The sequence below is a fragment of the Phyllostomus discolor genome, chromosome 10 (genome assembly GCF_004126475.2).
Source record: "Phyllostomus discolor isolate MPI-MPIP mPhyDis1 chromosome 10, mPhyDis1.pri.v3, whole genome shotgun sequence".
Taxonomy (NCBI): Eukaryota; Metazoa; Chordata; class Mammalia; order Chiroptera; family Phyllostomidae; genus Phyllostomus; species Phyllostomus discolor.
The window spans coordinates 38,636,019-38,651,051 of record NC_040912.2 but is presented as its reverse complement, the minus strand read 5'-3'; the positions used below and the strand labels follow the sequence as shown (position 1 = coordinate 38,651,051).

Here is a 15,033-nt window from a genome sequence, read left to right as displayed (position 1 = left end):
ACAAAAGTTTGAATGGCTGGCGAGGGAAAATCTTGGTAGCACCGGTTCAGAGTAGGGCGTGGAACTTCCTGTACCCTAGCCGGACTTTTGTATTAGCACTTCTAGGAGCCAGCAAGAATGGTAAATGAGATGCTAAGTATTCTGAAGGGGCAGAAGAAAAGCTGCTTTTAGATGCTAAAGTGAGGATCCCAGGAGAAAGTCTGGTCCAGAATCCAAATATTAGTTTGGCATAGAACCCAAATATTAGAATATAAAAGTGTATCCTGATTGAAAATTATATGTAGCACTAATTCTCCCACAGAAGCTGGGAGGAATATGATGCTCCTTTGATTGGTTGTTACTGTATTCACCAGCATCCTTAAAAATAAAATTTTAGTTGGGGTTACTTAGCCAAAATATCAGTGATAATACATACTTCATAATGCTGTTAAGATGTACCCACCATAGAATATTTAAATAACAAACATGTAGTAACTAGATATAAGAAGTGATTTTTCTTTACCATGCAAGCATATTTGTATATGTAGGATTTAACTGTTTAATGCAAAGTTTTGTAAAGCATCTGAAACAGTGAACAAAATATTACTAAAAGCCTTTCAAAATAAGAATATTTTGTTAAATGCCTAAACTTACAGAACCTGGCCGTGGATAGGGTACTTTCCCTTCATAGAGTGACCAGTGATATTCAGGTCCTTCCTTATGTGCGTAGGGTCCATTGAAAGCCGCCCGGATGCTAGACATATGATAGACACATATAGCATGCCCTCTGAATATATTACTGAAAAATACAAAAGAAAGTCGATCACTGTCATGGCACTCACTCAGAGGTCACCTGGTCAAGCCTACCAAACTACCTGTATGAATGAAGTCTTTTCGGTAAAAATGTTGTGATCCCTTAAGCACAGGATATTCTAGAAATATTAACTATTACAATATTTCAAGAATTAAAACTCCAAAACTTAATATTTATTTGCCTAATATTTATAATAAATTAAAATGACATCATTAGAATAAAACAGTAGATAGTTGCACCGCTTTGTTATATTATTGCAAAAGTTTATGTTGTGTTTTTATATTTTTTATTAAGGACTATATGGGTTTAATATTTGAAAAGATTCATTTCCAAGCTTAATTATTCATTTTAAGGTTTTAACTCCTTGTATGTTACTCTATATTAAGAATAGACAGTGTTCTCCTAATCATCATGTTGTTAATATTGCCACAAATTCTATTCAAATTTATTAAGATTTCTCAGTGTGTATTATCTGAATAACAAGCAAAAGTCTCACAAAAATTTGGGGTATTTGTCCCATTCTTTACCTTGGGGTCATGTAGACATTAAGAAGCTTATTGTACATTAATTCCTCCAGGTCACTGAAAATGGTGCTGAAGTGGAAATAGATTAATTTGGGGGAAATTATTTAAATTATATAGAACCTAGATTCTTTACCTACAGAACCGCAATTGAAATTATTTTTTAGATAAAATTTTCTACTTGCAGAGGATAAAGACAGTAGGTAACTAACTATGGCATATTTTACTAGAGGCATATGGAATAAAATTCTACAAACTGACATTTTTAAATGATCTGCTTTAAAACTTTGGCCCTTTTCTTAGTGTAGCATGATATAAATGAATAGATCCTCACATTTCCCTAGCCCCCTCATTGTGAGAATTAAAATAGTCAATGAGAAAGTGCTTTGCAAGATGAAAAGTTCTTTATAAATATAAAAGTTCCTACACTCTGAGACACCTGTAGAACAGCAGTTATGATGCTGTCTTAGAACATCAATTCACACATTCTGTTACACACCTTGAAGCAATTGGAAATGCCTGTGATAGTGAGAAAACCAGAGATAGTCTCCCAACTGAAGTGGCAATAAACCTTTGATCACCATGCTATGAATATCTACTCTTACGTCAGGAAACAGCTGGGAAACTGTTATGTGCATATTGAATACTCACCATTGAAATTATGGAAGAAAATAATGTCCTGTCTTTGAAATCTAGACAGATCCATTACACTATGTTTCATTTAGGAAAGTAGCTTACAAACTGATTAACTCACAGAAAACTATACTGATTGTCCCATAGCTTGTATTTATCATGCAAAGCTGTGGAATTATCATGTGATGCATAAAATCTCCACTGGCCTAAGGGGGAAGATAAAGTTAAAAAAAGTAAGGGTTTTTCTATAGCCCATGATAACTACCAATCTATAGTGACTACTTTCCTTTGCATGAAGGAACAATTGACAGCAAAATTGTTTCCATGTTTCTCTGTTGAAGAAAAAGTCTCTTTACAATAGCAGGAAACTTATTCAAAGAGCTGCATTATTTTTTCAAAGTGAGCATATGAAATCACCTGCTAGGAAACTAAACAGGAGCTTTGTGGAGAGACATTAAGCAAATAAGTTAAATATGATAATATCACAGTTTAAGGCTGAGGCAATGCAAAAGAGGAACTAAACTATATCATCGGATCCCTTTCTCGAGAATTGAGGTGTATTTTCCATTTCTCATTCCAGTCATCTCACCTCCACCCTGCCTTATTTGGAAAGACCCAGAGGAAATTATACACACACACACACACACACACACACACACACACACACGCTTTCAACCAAACTGATTCATTTTCCCAATGCATACAAAATATAAAAATATAAAAAAGGGAAAATAATAGATTATAAGCTCTAAACGTGAGCAGCTTATATAAATTTTAAACATGGAAGGCAAATTTCAAACATGTGTTCTCTGTAAATCTACACAGAAATATGACAACCAGAGCAAAGGGTAAATAAAGTCTTTTGTGATTAAGAACAAAGGACTATTTCTTGAAGATGAAAACTGACAAGTATTGAAGAGCTGATACAAGTAGTGTTGCAAAGGAAAGTCGCTGAAAGCAAGAGAAGCAGCAGATAAACAAACTCACAGCGAGAGGAACTAATGAAGTAGATACTGGGCTTCAGTGATAGTGTTACCCTGTTGAAAGCAGAACTTCAGAGAGCTTAGAGGAAGTACTCGAAAGCTGAGTGGGAATCATTGATACCTTTGAGAGTCTGACTTGGAAAATTTTCCATGACAATTTTCTGTGACAAGAATTATCCTAGTCGTTTCCTTCCCATTGGAGTTCAATTCACAAAGAAGTCACACAGAAAAGGAGAAAAACCATATGATTTCACTCATGTGGAATAGAAAACAAAAAAGAAACAAATGAACATACAAAACAAAAACAAACTTGTAGATACAGACAACAGATTGGTGGTTACCAGAGGGGAAGGAGTAGGGGAGGGAAAACTGGGCAAAGGGGGTCAAATACATGGTGATGGACAAAAATCAGACTTTTGTTGTGGAATACACTTTGGTGTATACAGATATTGAATTATAATGTTTTATACCAGAAACTTATATAATGTTATTAACTAGTGTAGATCTCAGTAAAAAACTTATCCTAGACTCTATAGCATGGAACTAATATCTTGTCATAAACTATATGACAAAAAAGTCATTCTGTTGCGGATCTGAGAGGGAAGGAAACAATCAGGATACCAAGCATAGGAGGATGCTGGGATAATTCAAACAAAAGCAAATAAATATCTAGATTGAGATCGTGGCTTTAAAAATGAAAGAACAATGTTGAATATAGGATAATGAAGAGAAATTGGTGACTTATGAAATATAAAAATGAGAAAGATAGCAGGTCAATAGTATTTCCAAGTAAGATACACAGTGAAGGGGAAGTTGTAATTTGTTCCATACTATATTATTGACCACATAGATTTCTCACCTGGTAGTGTTAAATAGTCCAAATATCACTGGGTTCTTGTGGTCTCTTGTGTGCACCAAAAAAACATCCTCTGAAAAATTAAACACAATTACATTACTTAGTATTTTTAGTTTTCTATGCACGTAAAGAAAATACATTGACAAAATAGTTTAGAACTCATTAAACACATTTTCACATGCAGTCACACAACCATGAGTAAATCACAAAAGAGTGAAACACTTGGGTGCTCAGCATGGCTTTGAGCTGAGCCTCAAGGAAGGACGAAGTGCTGACTAAGCTATGAGGTCTCTTTCCTTCCGTTCCTGTAACTCCTTTGCCCTCCACTGTGGACCTTGCCAAAAGGAAAGAACAGAAACCTGCTTCAAGTTGGAAGTTGAAGCCTGCAGAAAGCAAGTTTTCCACATGTGCTAGAGATGGTGAGGGTTATAGAGTGGCATCTACATCAAAGAGTAAAATTTAATTCTCCCAATATTTACCTAATTCATCAAAATATGTATCAATTCCGTTCAGTCCTGGCACCGAGCAAACCAGTCTCGCTTTCAGGAAAGTGCTCCACTTGTTCACCAGTATTCTCTGTCCTCCCACGTCGTTCTGGGAAAACCAAAGACTAGGTAAGTGGGCACTCACAGAACGTTTACCAATGACAAATTTTGTGTCATTAAACATGCAGGTTTTTCATTTAATATGGAAAATTTAGCATAAACTTCAAATAATAACAGACGTATTTGTCATAATATATTTTTAGGTTTGCACATTCTGCCTGGCCAGCATACTTCACTCTGGTACATTATATATACTTTGTGAGTATTAAACAATGTTAATAGAACAGTTTCTTCTAAATAAAGTAGGGGCTTTTATAATACAGTTACCTTTATTATTTTATTAATAAACTGCTTATCTCAAAAATATCCCAACATACTTTTGGTTTTCTTCTTTTAGAAAAAAAAGAACTTCAAATATACACATATAAACACAAACACACATAAAACATGTAATAAATATTTGTACACACATACACATACTATATGTATAGTGACATATATACAATTTCTTCTGAAATGTACTTATTAAATATCCTAAATATCAGAGTATCTTTACACTCATGATATTATTAGCATTGCTATTGCTATTTCAGTTGATTTTAAATGTTCTCAAACAACTCATCTGAACACCCAACAACTACAGATTATTTCTTTCTACAGAATCAGCCAACTGCGCTGTTGAAACATACTTATGTAAATTATAATACTTAGAATGTAAACTAAAGAAACTAAAAAATTGCGTAAGTTAACTTTTTAAAATGGAGCTCAAACTTCTGTGGGGGAGGAACAACAACTTAATAATACTCTATTTCTTTAGTATGGCTTTGAGAATGAGGAAATCATACACAATGCAAAGCTCCCCTAAGAGAAAACTTTCACTGAATATAAAGTATAAAGATGAGATAGTAGATACAAATTTTAGACAGCCTACAGAATAGTGGTAAATATTTTAAAGTAGAATAACAAAGGCCTGCCCATAGACCATGAGATAAGGAAGCTTAATGAGGGAGAAATGCGTTTCTCACCAAGCAAAGTCGCCCCACTCTGCTGTAAATGGCGTGGGCATTGTTTTCTGCTTCCAAGGCCTTCTCAGTAAAAAAGAAATACACTTTGTTGTCATCTCGGTCTTCATTGTCAGCAATCATATATGAACCTACAAATTTTGGTTCTACAGAAGAATAAAAAGAAAATTAAAATAGTTATTATCACAAAATAGTAAGTTATTTAAATCAAGTATATATCACATGGAAGCTTCAGTTTAACTTTAATTCCTTATGAAGAAATATTTTCCTTGAAATTTTACATTAAATGTGTTAAAAATCATGTAGCCATCATCATTTTATTTGCAATAAACAAGTTTTCTTTGAAATACCAGAGGACAGTTTAATTGGAAAATAATAGTCAGGAGAAAAAAATTTTGAACACCATGTTTATAGACTTGAAACACATTCATAGAAAAACACATTGGAATCCCCATAAATAATTTCTTCCCATACATATAAAAGGTCAGTATAAATATCTGCAAAATATTTTAGGCAAAAAGTCTATTTTTAAATTCACAAATTATACAGCAGTCTAGTTCATGAAAGACCATTTTAATTTTAAGACAGAAAATTTAAGTTTTTGTGTTTGTAGTTTAAAGTCACTCAGGGAATAAGCTTTGATTGATATCAATGGTGAAATATTTTAATAATAACATACTGCCAATAATAACTGTGCACTTTAAAACTTAATAAAAAGGCTGAGAATAATGGCAACACTCACCATAAAATGATGTTTTAGTCCCTAGGTATACCAGTGTGCAAAAACATATAAATAATTCCTTAGAAAGAATTCTATGTCAATGAATGGCTAGTGATTTTCCTAGTGTTTTATTTGTTTCTAAAGTGCAATGCGATCCTATTAAAATGAGCAAAGCAATCAATTCATCTAAAATGATGCCAACTGATATAACAACTTATTGGATGAAAGGGCTTTTTACTTTTCATGTATTTGCTTTGCTTTCTTAATATGAATCCTTATTTGTATTTTTAAAAAAATATTTCATTTAATTTTTAGAGACAGGGGAAGGGAGGAAGAAAGAGCAGGAGAGAAACATCAAATGTGTGGTTGCCTCTCATGCTCCCCCTACTGGGGACCTGGCCCGCAAACCAGGCATGAGTCCTGACTGGGAATTGAACTGGCAACCCTTTGGTTCTCAGGCCAGCACTCAATCCAATGAGCCACATCAGCCAGGTCTGAATACTTATTTCTAATCATTGTTGTAAATATAATTTGGCTTTATAATAAAGTCAAACCATGTTGATATAAGATGATATACACATATATAATATTTTAATTCATAAATGTTGCTAATTTTAAAAATCCTAAAATTTGTAAAAATATATAATTACCCTTGTAGGTATTATCACTAAATGGAAAATTCCTTACGAATTCTAGATTTACGTTCAATTCTGATTTACATACTCTTTTTCCCTCAGCCCTACCTTTCAACAGGCGCTCGTCATCATGCTCGGTGCGGATGTGAGCCAGCCGCCCCATGCTCCGGAACACTGCCGCATCTCTGCCCCAGTAGTCACTGTAGAGGCCAGCAAACAGTTCCGTGCCTATGTGGAAACATCAGTTAAAAAAAAGTCAGTGCTTATTTCTGGATCTGAAGGCAGTGTATAAACCACAACTACAGTCAGCCACATCTAGGCTTATGATAAATACAACCTTATGAAATTAATATTATTGTTAAGTGCATGCATGGTATAGTCAGATTGCCAGTTTCAATCCTGATTCTGCTACTTACCAGCTGTGAGAACTTGGGCAAGTTGTTTAACCTCTCGGTTTCCTTATTTATTAATAGGAATAGCACCCAAAAGGGTAAAGAACTTAAAAAAGTAGCTGGCACATGCTAAGACTTATATGAGCATTTGATAAATAACGTGGTTTAATCTTATTAAACTTAAAAATCACATCATCAGGGTATTATCATTATTATTCGTATATGACAGTCAGCTAACTAAAATCTTTTTTGTAACAGGAAATGGCTTCCATCAACACGATTTTAGTGTGGAATCCACAAAGTCTGACAAAGTTGTGTAAATCCAGCTAGTTGACATTTAATTTGTAAATCTGTTGCTTACATAGGAAAGCTATAGGGTTTATAATTTAATCTGGCAGTCAAGCTAACAATTGGAGCTAGCTGTGACATGTGGTAGAGATGGCAGACCTAAATCAGATTGAGGAGCACAAAAGTGAATGCCATGTCTCAAGAAATGACAATGTGTCTGGAGCCAGTCAGAAAGAAAGACATGAGGAAAGAAAGAAAAGTTTAACAACAGAAAAATAACACAAGGCTGTAACTGGAAGCCCATAAAGTCCAACACCTCTCAAGCACAGGGACTTGGTGTCCTCTGTTGTCGAAGTGACAACAAAAGACAGTCAGTGTGCCCATCAGTGATGCCATGGGGGCTGTTCTGGGCCTCCACAGCCTCCAAGTCCTGTCCATTGCAAAATCTCTGATTAAGAAAAAAATGACTGCCCTGGCTGGCGTAGCTCAGTAGATTGAGCATGGGCTGTGAACCAAAGCATCACAGGTTCGACTCCTGGTCAGGGCACATGCCTGGGTTGTAGGCCACAGGCCCCAGAAACCGCGCATTGATGTTTCTCTCCCTCTTTCTTCCTCCCTTCCCTCTCTAAAAAATAAATAAATAAAATCTTAAAAAAAAAAAGAAAAAATGACAGCAGCAGGTCTCTGGAAACAGCAACCTCAATTTAGGGTGGTAAGATTATTTTCTTAATGAGTGTCCTATACCTCTGGTCAGGTTTACAAACAGAGATGATGCCCACACTAAACCCAAAGTACTAAGGTTTTTCTGTTAAATGTGAAAGGTGGCCATGCGGTATTTAATGTGCTGAAGTTTGAGAGCATTCAAACAAATTGTGCTTTCAAATTCACATATTTTAGCTGCATGCTCGGTTTGGGAATTTGAATTATTAAAGGTACCAACAGACAAATTTGACCAAGTATATAAACAGAATTTAAAAGATGAGTGTCATATTTGTAAATGTTATTGTATAGAATTTACAAACTATTTTAATATCTATGAAGGTTTTTCTAAGGTGAAGTCTTTAAAGCTTTTAAAAACTTAGATTAAATATATTTTTATGATTTAAATTTTGAGAAAGAAATCAACTGAGTTGTAAATGGGACACTTTGTAAGGAAGTTTATTTTCATGTTTAGTTAACTGATTTAATTTTTAAAAAGTAAAGATGATTGTTTTTGTTATACCAGATTTAGAAATAGAATAATGAAGTAGAAATTGAATTCAAAGGCTTAAGATAAATAAGATTTTAGAAATTTAATTATAAACTTTTTCTTTTATAAAAGTCAAGTAATTGTAAATTATTTTTTCTGTTTTCAAACTGCACTATGAATTCTTAAAAACTATATAGGATATAAACATAAATATAAGTTTTTCACAAAGAAATTCACTTTTAAACTGTACATATTATAAAAGACAGAGAAAGAAGCAACTGGGGTAAAACATTAACAATTTGTGCATCAGAGGTTAAGGGCATACACGTATAAATTTTACTCCTCTGTCAATTCCCCATATTTAAAAATTTTCAAGATAATGTTTGAAAAAGAACTGTATTCACTGAGTTTATCCTGTATGCTAAGTGAGAGGTGTGATAAGACAAATAACAGAAACTGTAAAACAAAGATGCTTCACATCTGGACCTAAGAAAATATAGCTTGGTAGAGAAAATTATATCAAAACTCTTATTTAAACATGTTCTTTGGTGATAGAAGGAGGAAGAAAGTAACATAATATACACGAGTATGATGCTATCCTCATCAGAAATTTTAAATTCAAAAGTGCAGAAAGACTATTTTGAGATAAAATGTATTCGGTGGTGAGGGGTACGAGCCACACGTGGGATTCTGCACCCCTTGAACCTGGGTCACAGAGAGTCACGCTGGACTCATCATAAGGCCTGCGTATCACCGGCTTTATGTGATTAATGAAAAAGCTGACTGTAAAAGAGTTGATCACTATTGAACCACCAGAACAAGTAAATTTCTGAAATATTTTTTGTTTTGAATTATTATACTTGATTATATTTCCCATCTAAAAACATATTATTTAAAATTTTTTAAAATGTGACTTATTTTTCTTATGTTGTCTGGGATTAACATTTATGGATACATTGGACAAAATAACTGATTTCTTAAAAGTCCTGACAGTTTTTTATTTTGTAAGTTTTTAATATTTGATTTTCTAAAATTTTTCTAGAACTTTCATATCTGAAATTATTCTTATGAGAAAGTAATCTTTATATTGCTTCACATTAATTTTATTCTCTTGTGCCCAATTTGGGACAATGTTTCAAAGTTCCACTTATTTTAATCAATTCTATCAAGTTAACAAACAAGTACCTCTAGGAGCCACTAGATGGCAATCCCATGATACAAATAATACTATATTCAGGGCTGGTTTTCTGCACAAAGGAAAAAAAAAAGATGTTTTATTTCCCTGACTGGTGTACCTCAGTTGGTAAATTCATAGTAACAGACAATAATGATATTTGGTAAAATACTTTCCTAAGAAAAAATAAACACTATAACAAAAAATCATAAATTAAAGTTTTAGGAACAACTGTTACCTAATAGTAATTAAATGAACAAAGGTACTCACCATCATTATAGTGATTGATACCATTTATAGTAAATATATAGTTTACAATTAAAAGCTTTACTTTGAAACTATAGCTATTTGGTATAGTTAAAGAAAATCTGTAAACCAATATTTTGGTATTTTACAGATAGCAAAATTAACATCTGAATAAATCATGTTTTCATGAATTAAAAATAAAAAAGTTTCTCATATATAGTAAGATGTGCTTTACAGTTTCAATGATAAGAACAGAACTACCCAACTTTTTGTTTTTCTATGTCTATAGAGACACGATATTTCATAACTGTTAGCTTAGTCAACAACTAGGATATAATCTATTTTGATATTTGATTTGCATGCCATGTATTATTTTTCATCATTAGAGTACTGACTTCTGTTGAGAACTGATGTTATGTTAATTTTAAATGGTCAGGTGTGGCTATAATTAAAAAGTAAAACACATCTGCAGGGTATTTTGACAGGTGAATGTAACTTATCAATGTCATGCTCAACAACAGTCTCTATGTACAGATACGAGAATACTGGGAATAGTTCTGCATTGGAAGTCTGGCAAACCAAGCCTCCAGCTTGAAATATGCTGTTTGACCTTGGCAAGACCATTCAATATCCAATGGTCTCGGTATCTGTAGGATCAGAGAGACCTACAAGTGATTGCTTAAACCTGCGAAGCTTTTATGGTCTCTCTGCTGTCCCCTCTTTTTTTTCCTGGATTTATTCACTTCCTTCCCCCTTTACTTCACATTTACCTAGCTATTACCCACTTTCTCCATGAATCCTTCCATGGCAAAACTTCTGTTAGTTTGGCTGTACTACCATAGCACCCCTGCCTATTCTGTCATAGTGCTCATCCTACTACATGTTGTTTAACTCCTTATGTGTTTGACATCATGCCTCACTAGAATGCAGACTTCTTCATGTGTCTTATATATTCTTTTGTCTCCAGTACCTTGTACTGTGTCTGGAATACAGAAAACGTTCAATATACATTTGTCAAATCAAATGAATGAATAATGAATTAATAAATGAATATATCTAAAACTCTGTTAGGTGTTTAAGTTAAAAAGCTATGAAATACAATATGAAAAACTCTGGATGAGATTCTGATTTTTTAAAACTGCCTCATGGGGAAATATCACAAAAAAGAAAAACTCTTAGGGATTTAAATGAGTTAACAGTTTTTTTTAAGCATTTTTGCTCCTCAAGAAGACTTGTTATTCAATTATATTAATTCATGAACATAGGGATTCCATTTTCTTCTACTATTTGTTTCCAATTACTTTCAGCTCCCAAAACATTATTTACACTACATTGTTTATTTGAAAAAAAGTGATACAGTCATTTGACTCCTGACGATATACAAAAACAATTCCACTGTAAATAATTCTAAGCTAAAATGCATCATTAAAATATCTTTGTACACAACTCCTTTTTTATAGTACGAACTCTAATTGAAGTTATAGTTAAGAGTATTTCATTGCCTTATTCTATTTTTTTTGGAATTTACTGAGTTTTGTTCATAGAATTTTTGTTAATCAACTGGAGATTTTATTCACCATATTGAAAATATAGATCTCAGTTGTTTAGTGAGAAAAATTCACAGTAGTTTTTTATGTCTTTCTTATCTTTTTATGGTTTACTTAAGCATTTCTCTTATTTATGCTGTAAATGTCTCCAAATCTAATGTGGAATACATTTACCTCAAGGAAAGCACATGGTTAAAGATTGATTTAATTGGCTCATTTCATGACTGACCTGCATAATTTTGTGAGAAAATTATTCTACTTTAGATGCACTATTGTGTAGAATGACTGTGACATGCATAACTGCAAAAAGAAACAAAATGCACTGGAGAACGTAAAAATGGATAAAAATGACCCATAAAATCCGTCATCCCAGTTCACCCTCACATTTTGCTTAGAATGCTGGAACTGGAAATGATGTGTTTTTGTTTGGTTTATAGTTACGTAGTTGTTGTCTGGCCTTTTTGTTTGTTTTGTTTTGGCAGGTAGCCAGCACTAGCTCCCAAGGTTAGGAAGGCAGTTTCTGAGGCCTGAAGGAAGAAGAAAAGTGTTCTGAGCCTGTTTGTCTACACCTGCGGGCACCCAGGGTGGTTCTCTGAGTTGTCCGGGTGGCAAACCAGTGACATCAATGCCGACATGGTCAAGTCAGATTCCTAAGGGAGAGAAGGTCAATGGGGAATTGAAGAGTAGAACTTTTTTCCTTCTAACTTTGATTTTGTTTTGTTTGTTTTGAAGAAACCTTAAGCAAAAAATTCAAACAGCTCCTTGGAGACTAGCAGTTGTGGCCAGAAGCAACAGTAAGCATGTGGATAACTGGCCTTTGGCCAAATGTGAGAGAGCAGCAGTATGGGGTAAGAAAGTACAGATATTCTTTAGGGACAGAACCGTGATAAGAAAATAACTTTGTCTAAGTTGTTACACAGTTGGGATGAATTAAAAAAAACGAGCTAGCACATTCACTTGTTACATTTATAGAGGTTAAAATGATGAAGCCATATTTTACCTTCATTTAGACTTTTTCATTTATTTTTCAATATTATCAAGTCCTATTTTGTGAAAAAGCTATTCATTTATAATTCTGCCCTGAGTTAATTTAAAAGAAACATTTATTTATTTAAAAAGGTTTTAATGTTATTAGGAGTTTGAAATAATCACTTAAATTATTCTTGCAACTCCCTATCATTCGATCAACATTGACTTTTAATTCAAAGAATTGGTAATGAGGAGATATAGTCACAAAGGTCTCATTGTTATGGATGAAAGTGCAGGGAAAAATCTTCAGTGGCTGTAAACTTTTGTAGCTTTATTTCCTGGAAATAGTAACACAGGACAAAAAAAAAAACATAAAAATAAAATTTCAGTGACTGTAAAACATTTGTGGTTATTTGTTGAAATAATCTTTAGTGAGCCTTGAACTTAAGAAGTACCCTAAAAATGTCCCAACAACAAAGCTCACACTTTCAAAGCAGGTGTTAAAAAGTACAAACAAATTAGAGTGTTGTTACCCTAAAACTAGTTACATGTAATATATATTATATAACATGAATGTTAGTCTACTGTAGGCACTTCAGGTATGGTAGGTATTAACTTACACCTGGAACTGATAATACAAACCTGGCACAGAATGAAGAGTTCTAAAAAAAAAGGCAATAGAACTGAGAAGGCAAATTATAAGGGAAATCCTAAAGTTACTGAAGGTGTTATCAACTTAATAAGGAGAATAATGAAATAATACATCATATATAACTGATGAAAAACAGTCAACTATTATTTTTCCTTTTGGCCAAAATAATATAGAGTATACAGAAAATGTGTCCTGAATTTTTATTCAACCAGTCACCAAACCTACCAATTTAGTGGCAAGTACCTAGTATCCTAGTATCTCTGGATGAATTGAAAAGTATGGGTAAGTAAAGTAGCAATTAATTTACTAAATATTCATTGTTTCAACAAACTTTTAAAAACCAGGTTGTAATGCCTTGTATACTTAAAACTACTTTAAATATGATGTTAGTAAATGTGGCTAAACATGTAGAAATATTACTCCCGAGATATGAATTTACATGCCACAAAAATAAATTATGTTAATACCAAATGACTTTTGAAGAGTAAGCCTAATTAACAGATAATTTCCTTTTGATTGGTTCTGAACATACAGAAAATAGCTCAATAAGGAGCTCGTTTTACTGTTTCACATAGAACCATTACAAGTTATTAATATTTTGTTAGTAAATTAAAAGCTTAATAAAAATACATTCATTAACTTGTGTTTCATATAGCAAATAATCTTTATTCTTTTATTCAATTTTACAGTAAGCTTGTATTCCACATCAATTTAATTTAAGTGAAATAAAAACTGTATCTAAAGTAAAGAAATTATAAGAAAGTCTGTGATTTGTGAGCATTTTTTTCTTCTTTGAGAGCCTTGTTAGTTTTATGAGTTTTGTTACAAAATCAAGTTTTTTTCTTACCATGAAACTGCACGTTAATGAGCAGGTATTAAATGTTAAGTGTGAGGAGTGATTAACAAAGAAACAAAGAAGGAGCGATGTTCTAAAAATGGCCATCTTTTCTCCTAGAGTCTTTCTTGTCCCATCCTATCCGCAGTGAACATGTGTGGTCAGAAAATACCACATTAATGCATTCTTTCCCTGTCAGAGTAAGCTACATGGAGCTTGCCAAATTCCAACTCAGGTAGCTCCATTTTTCCAGCCCAAATTCCTGCTGCTCTTTCAATTGGGTAAGTTATTTCTACTTCCTCTCCATTAAAGAGCTGCTGGCTGACATAGGTTATCAGATTTCCATCCCAGTGGCTGCTGCATTTCCACAGTGAATGAATGATCTCTCAAAGGTACTTTGGGATGAAAGCTAGTGGATAAATGTGAAGAATTATATTTTTATTTCTTCTCTTTGGAGGAATTATTCTATAACTTCTGTGTTTAGCTTGGAGGTCCCTTATGATTTGATTTCTTTTCTGAATAAGCGAAACAGCCACCCAGATGGCAAGCACTTCGCATTTCAGCAGAGTGTAATTCGATTTGGAAGTTCAATGAAACTCACTTGGAAATATCCCTCCAGTAATATTTGCCCTCTTAAAAAATTCAGTTTTAAATTTCTAGCTTCATGCATAAACAAACTCTAGGGAGCCTGAGTAGTGAGTGGCAGGATGGCAAAAGAAACTACTTTCAACAATTTAAGTAAATTGTTAAAAATAAATGATGTTCTAATCTTTTTAGAATTTCACTATAGAGTTACTGTGTAATTTCTGACTTTCAACATTATTTGTACTACCCCCAAATTTGTTTTGTTTCTTTGCTTATTCAGAAACCCTAGTGAGTGTTCCATTCAGTCAATATTTATAGGAGGCCTCTTCTGTCCAAGGTATTGTAAGGTAAAAGAAAGGTGATAAGAAAGTCTCTTTTATTCAGGCATATTCCAATTTTAAATATTTGCAGCTAAAAACCAATAAAGCATTAGGAAAACACGTATGA

General features: G+C 33.3%; 1 protein-coding gene across 1 annotated transcript in view; it reads right to left on the bottom strand.

The window, feature by feature from the left end:
- The window catches only part of SEMA3E (semaphorin 3E), a 258,176-nt gene that overhangs the window by 36,286 nt on the left and 206,857 nt on the right, over positions 1-15,033 (bottom strand). The window contains exons 6-10 of the mRNA XM_028525862.2: positions 6,818-6,937; positions 5,357-5,499; positions 4,266-4,380; positions 3,790-3,859; positions 634-778 (exon numbers count right to left, since the gene is read on the bottom strand). Of these exons, the coding sequence (XP_028381663.1) occupies positions 634-778; positions 3,790-3,859; positions 4,266-4,380; positions 5,357-5,499; positions 6,818-6,937 (593 nt within the window). The remainder of the gene's footprint in view (positions 1-633; positions 779-3,789; positions 3,860-4,265; positions 4,381-5,356; positions 5,500-6,817; positions 6,938-15,033) is intronic.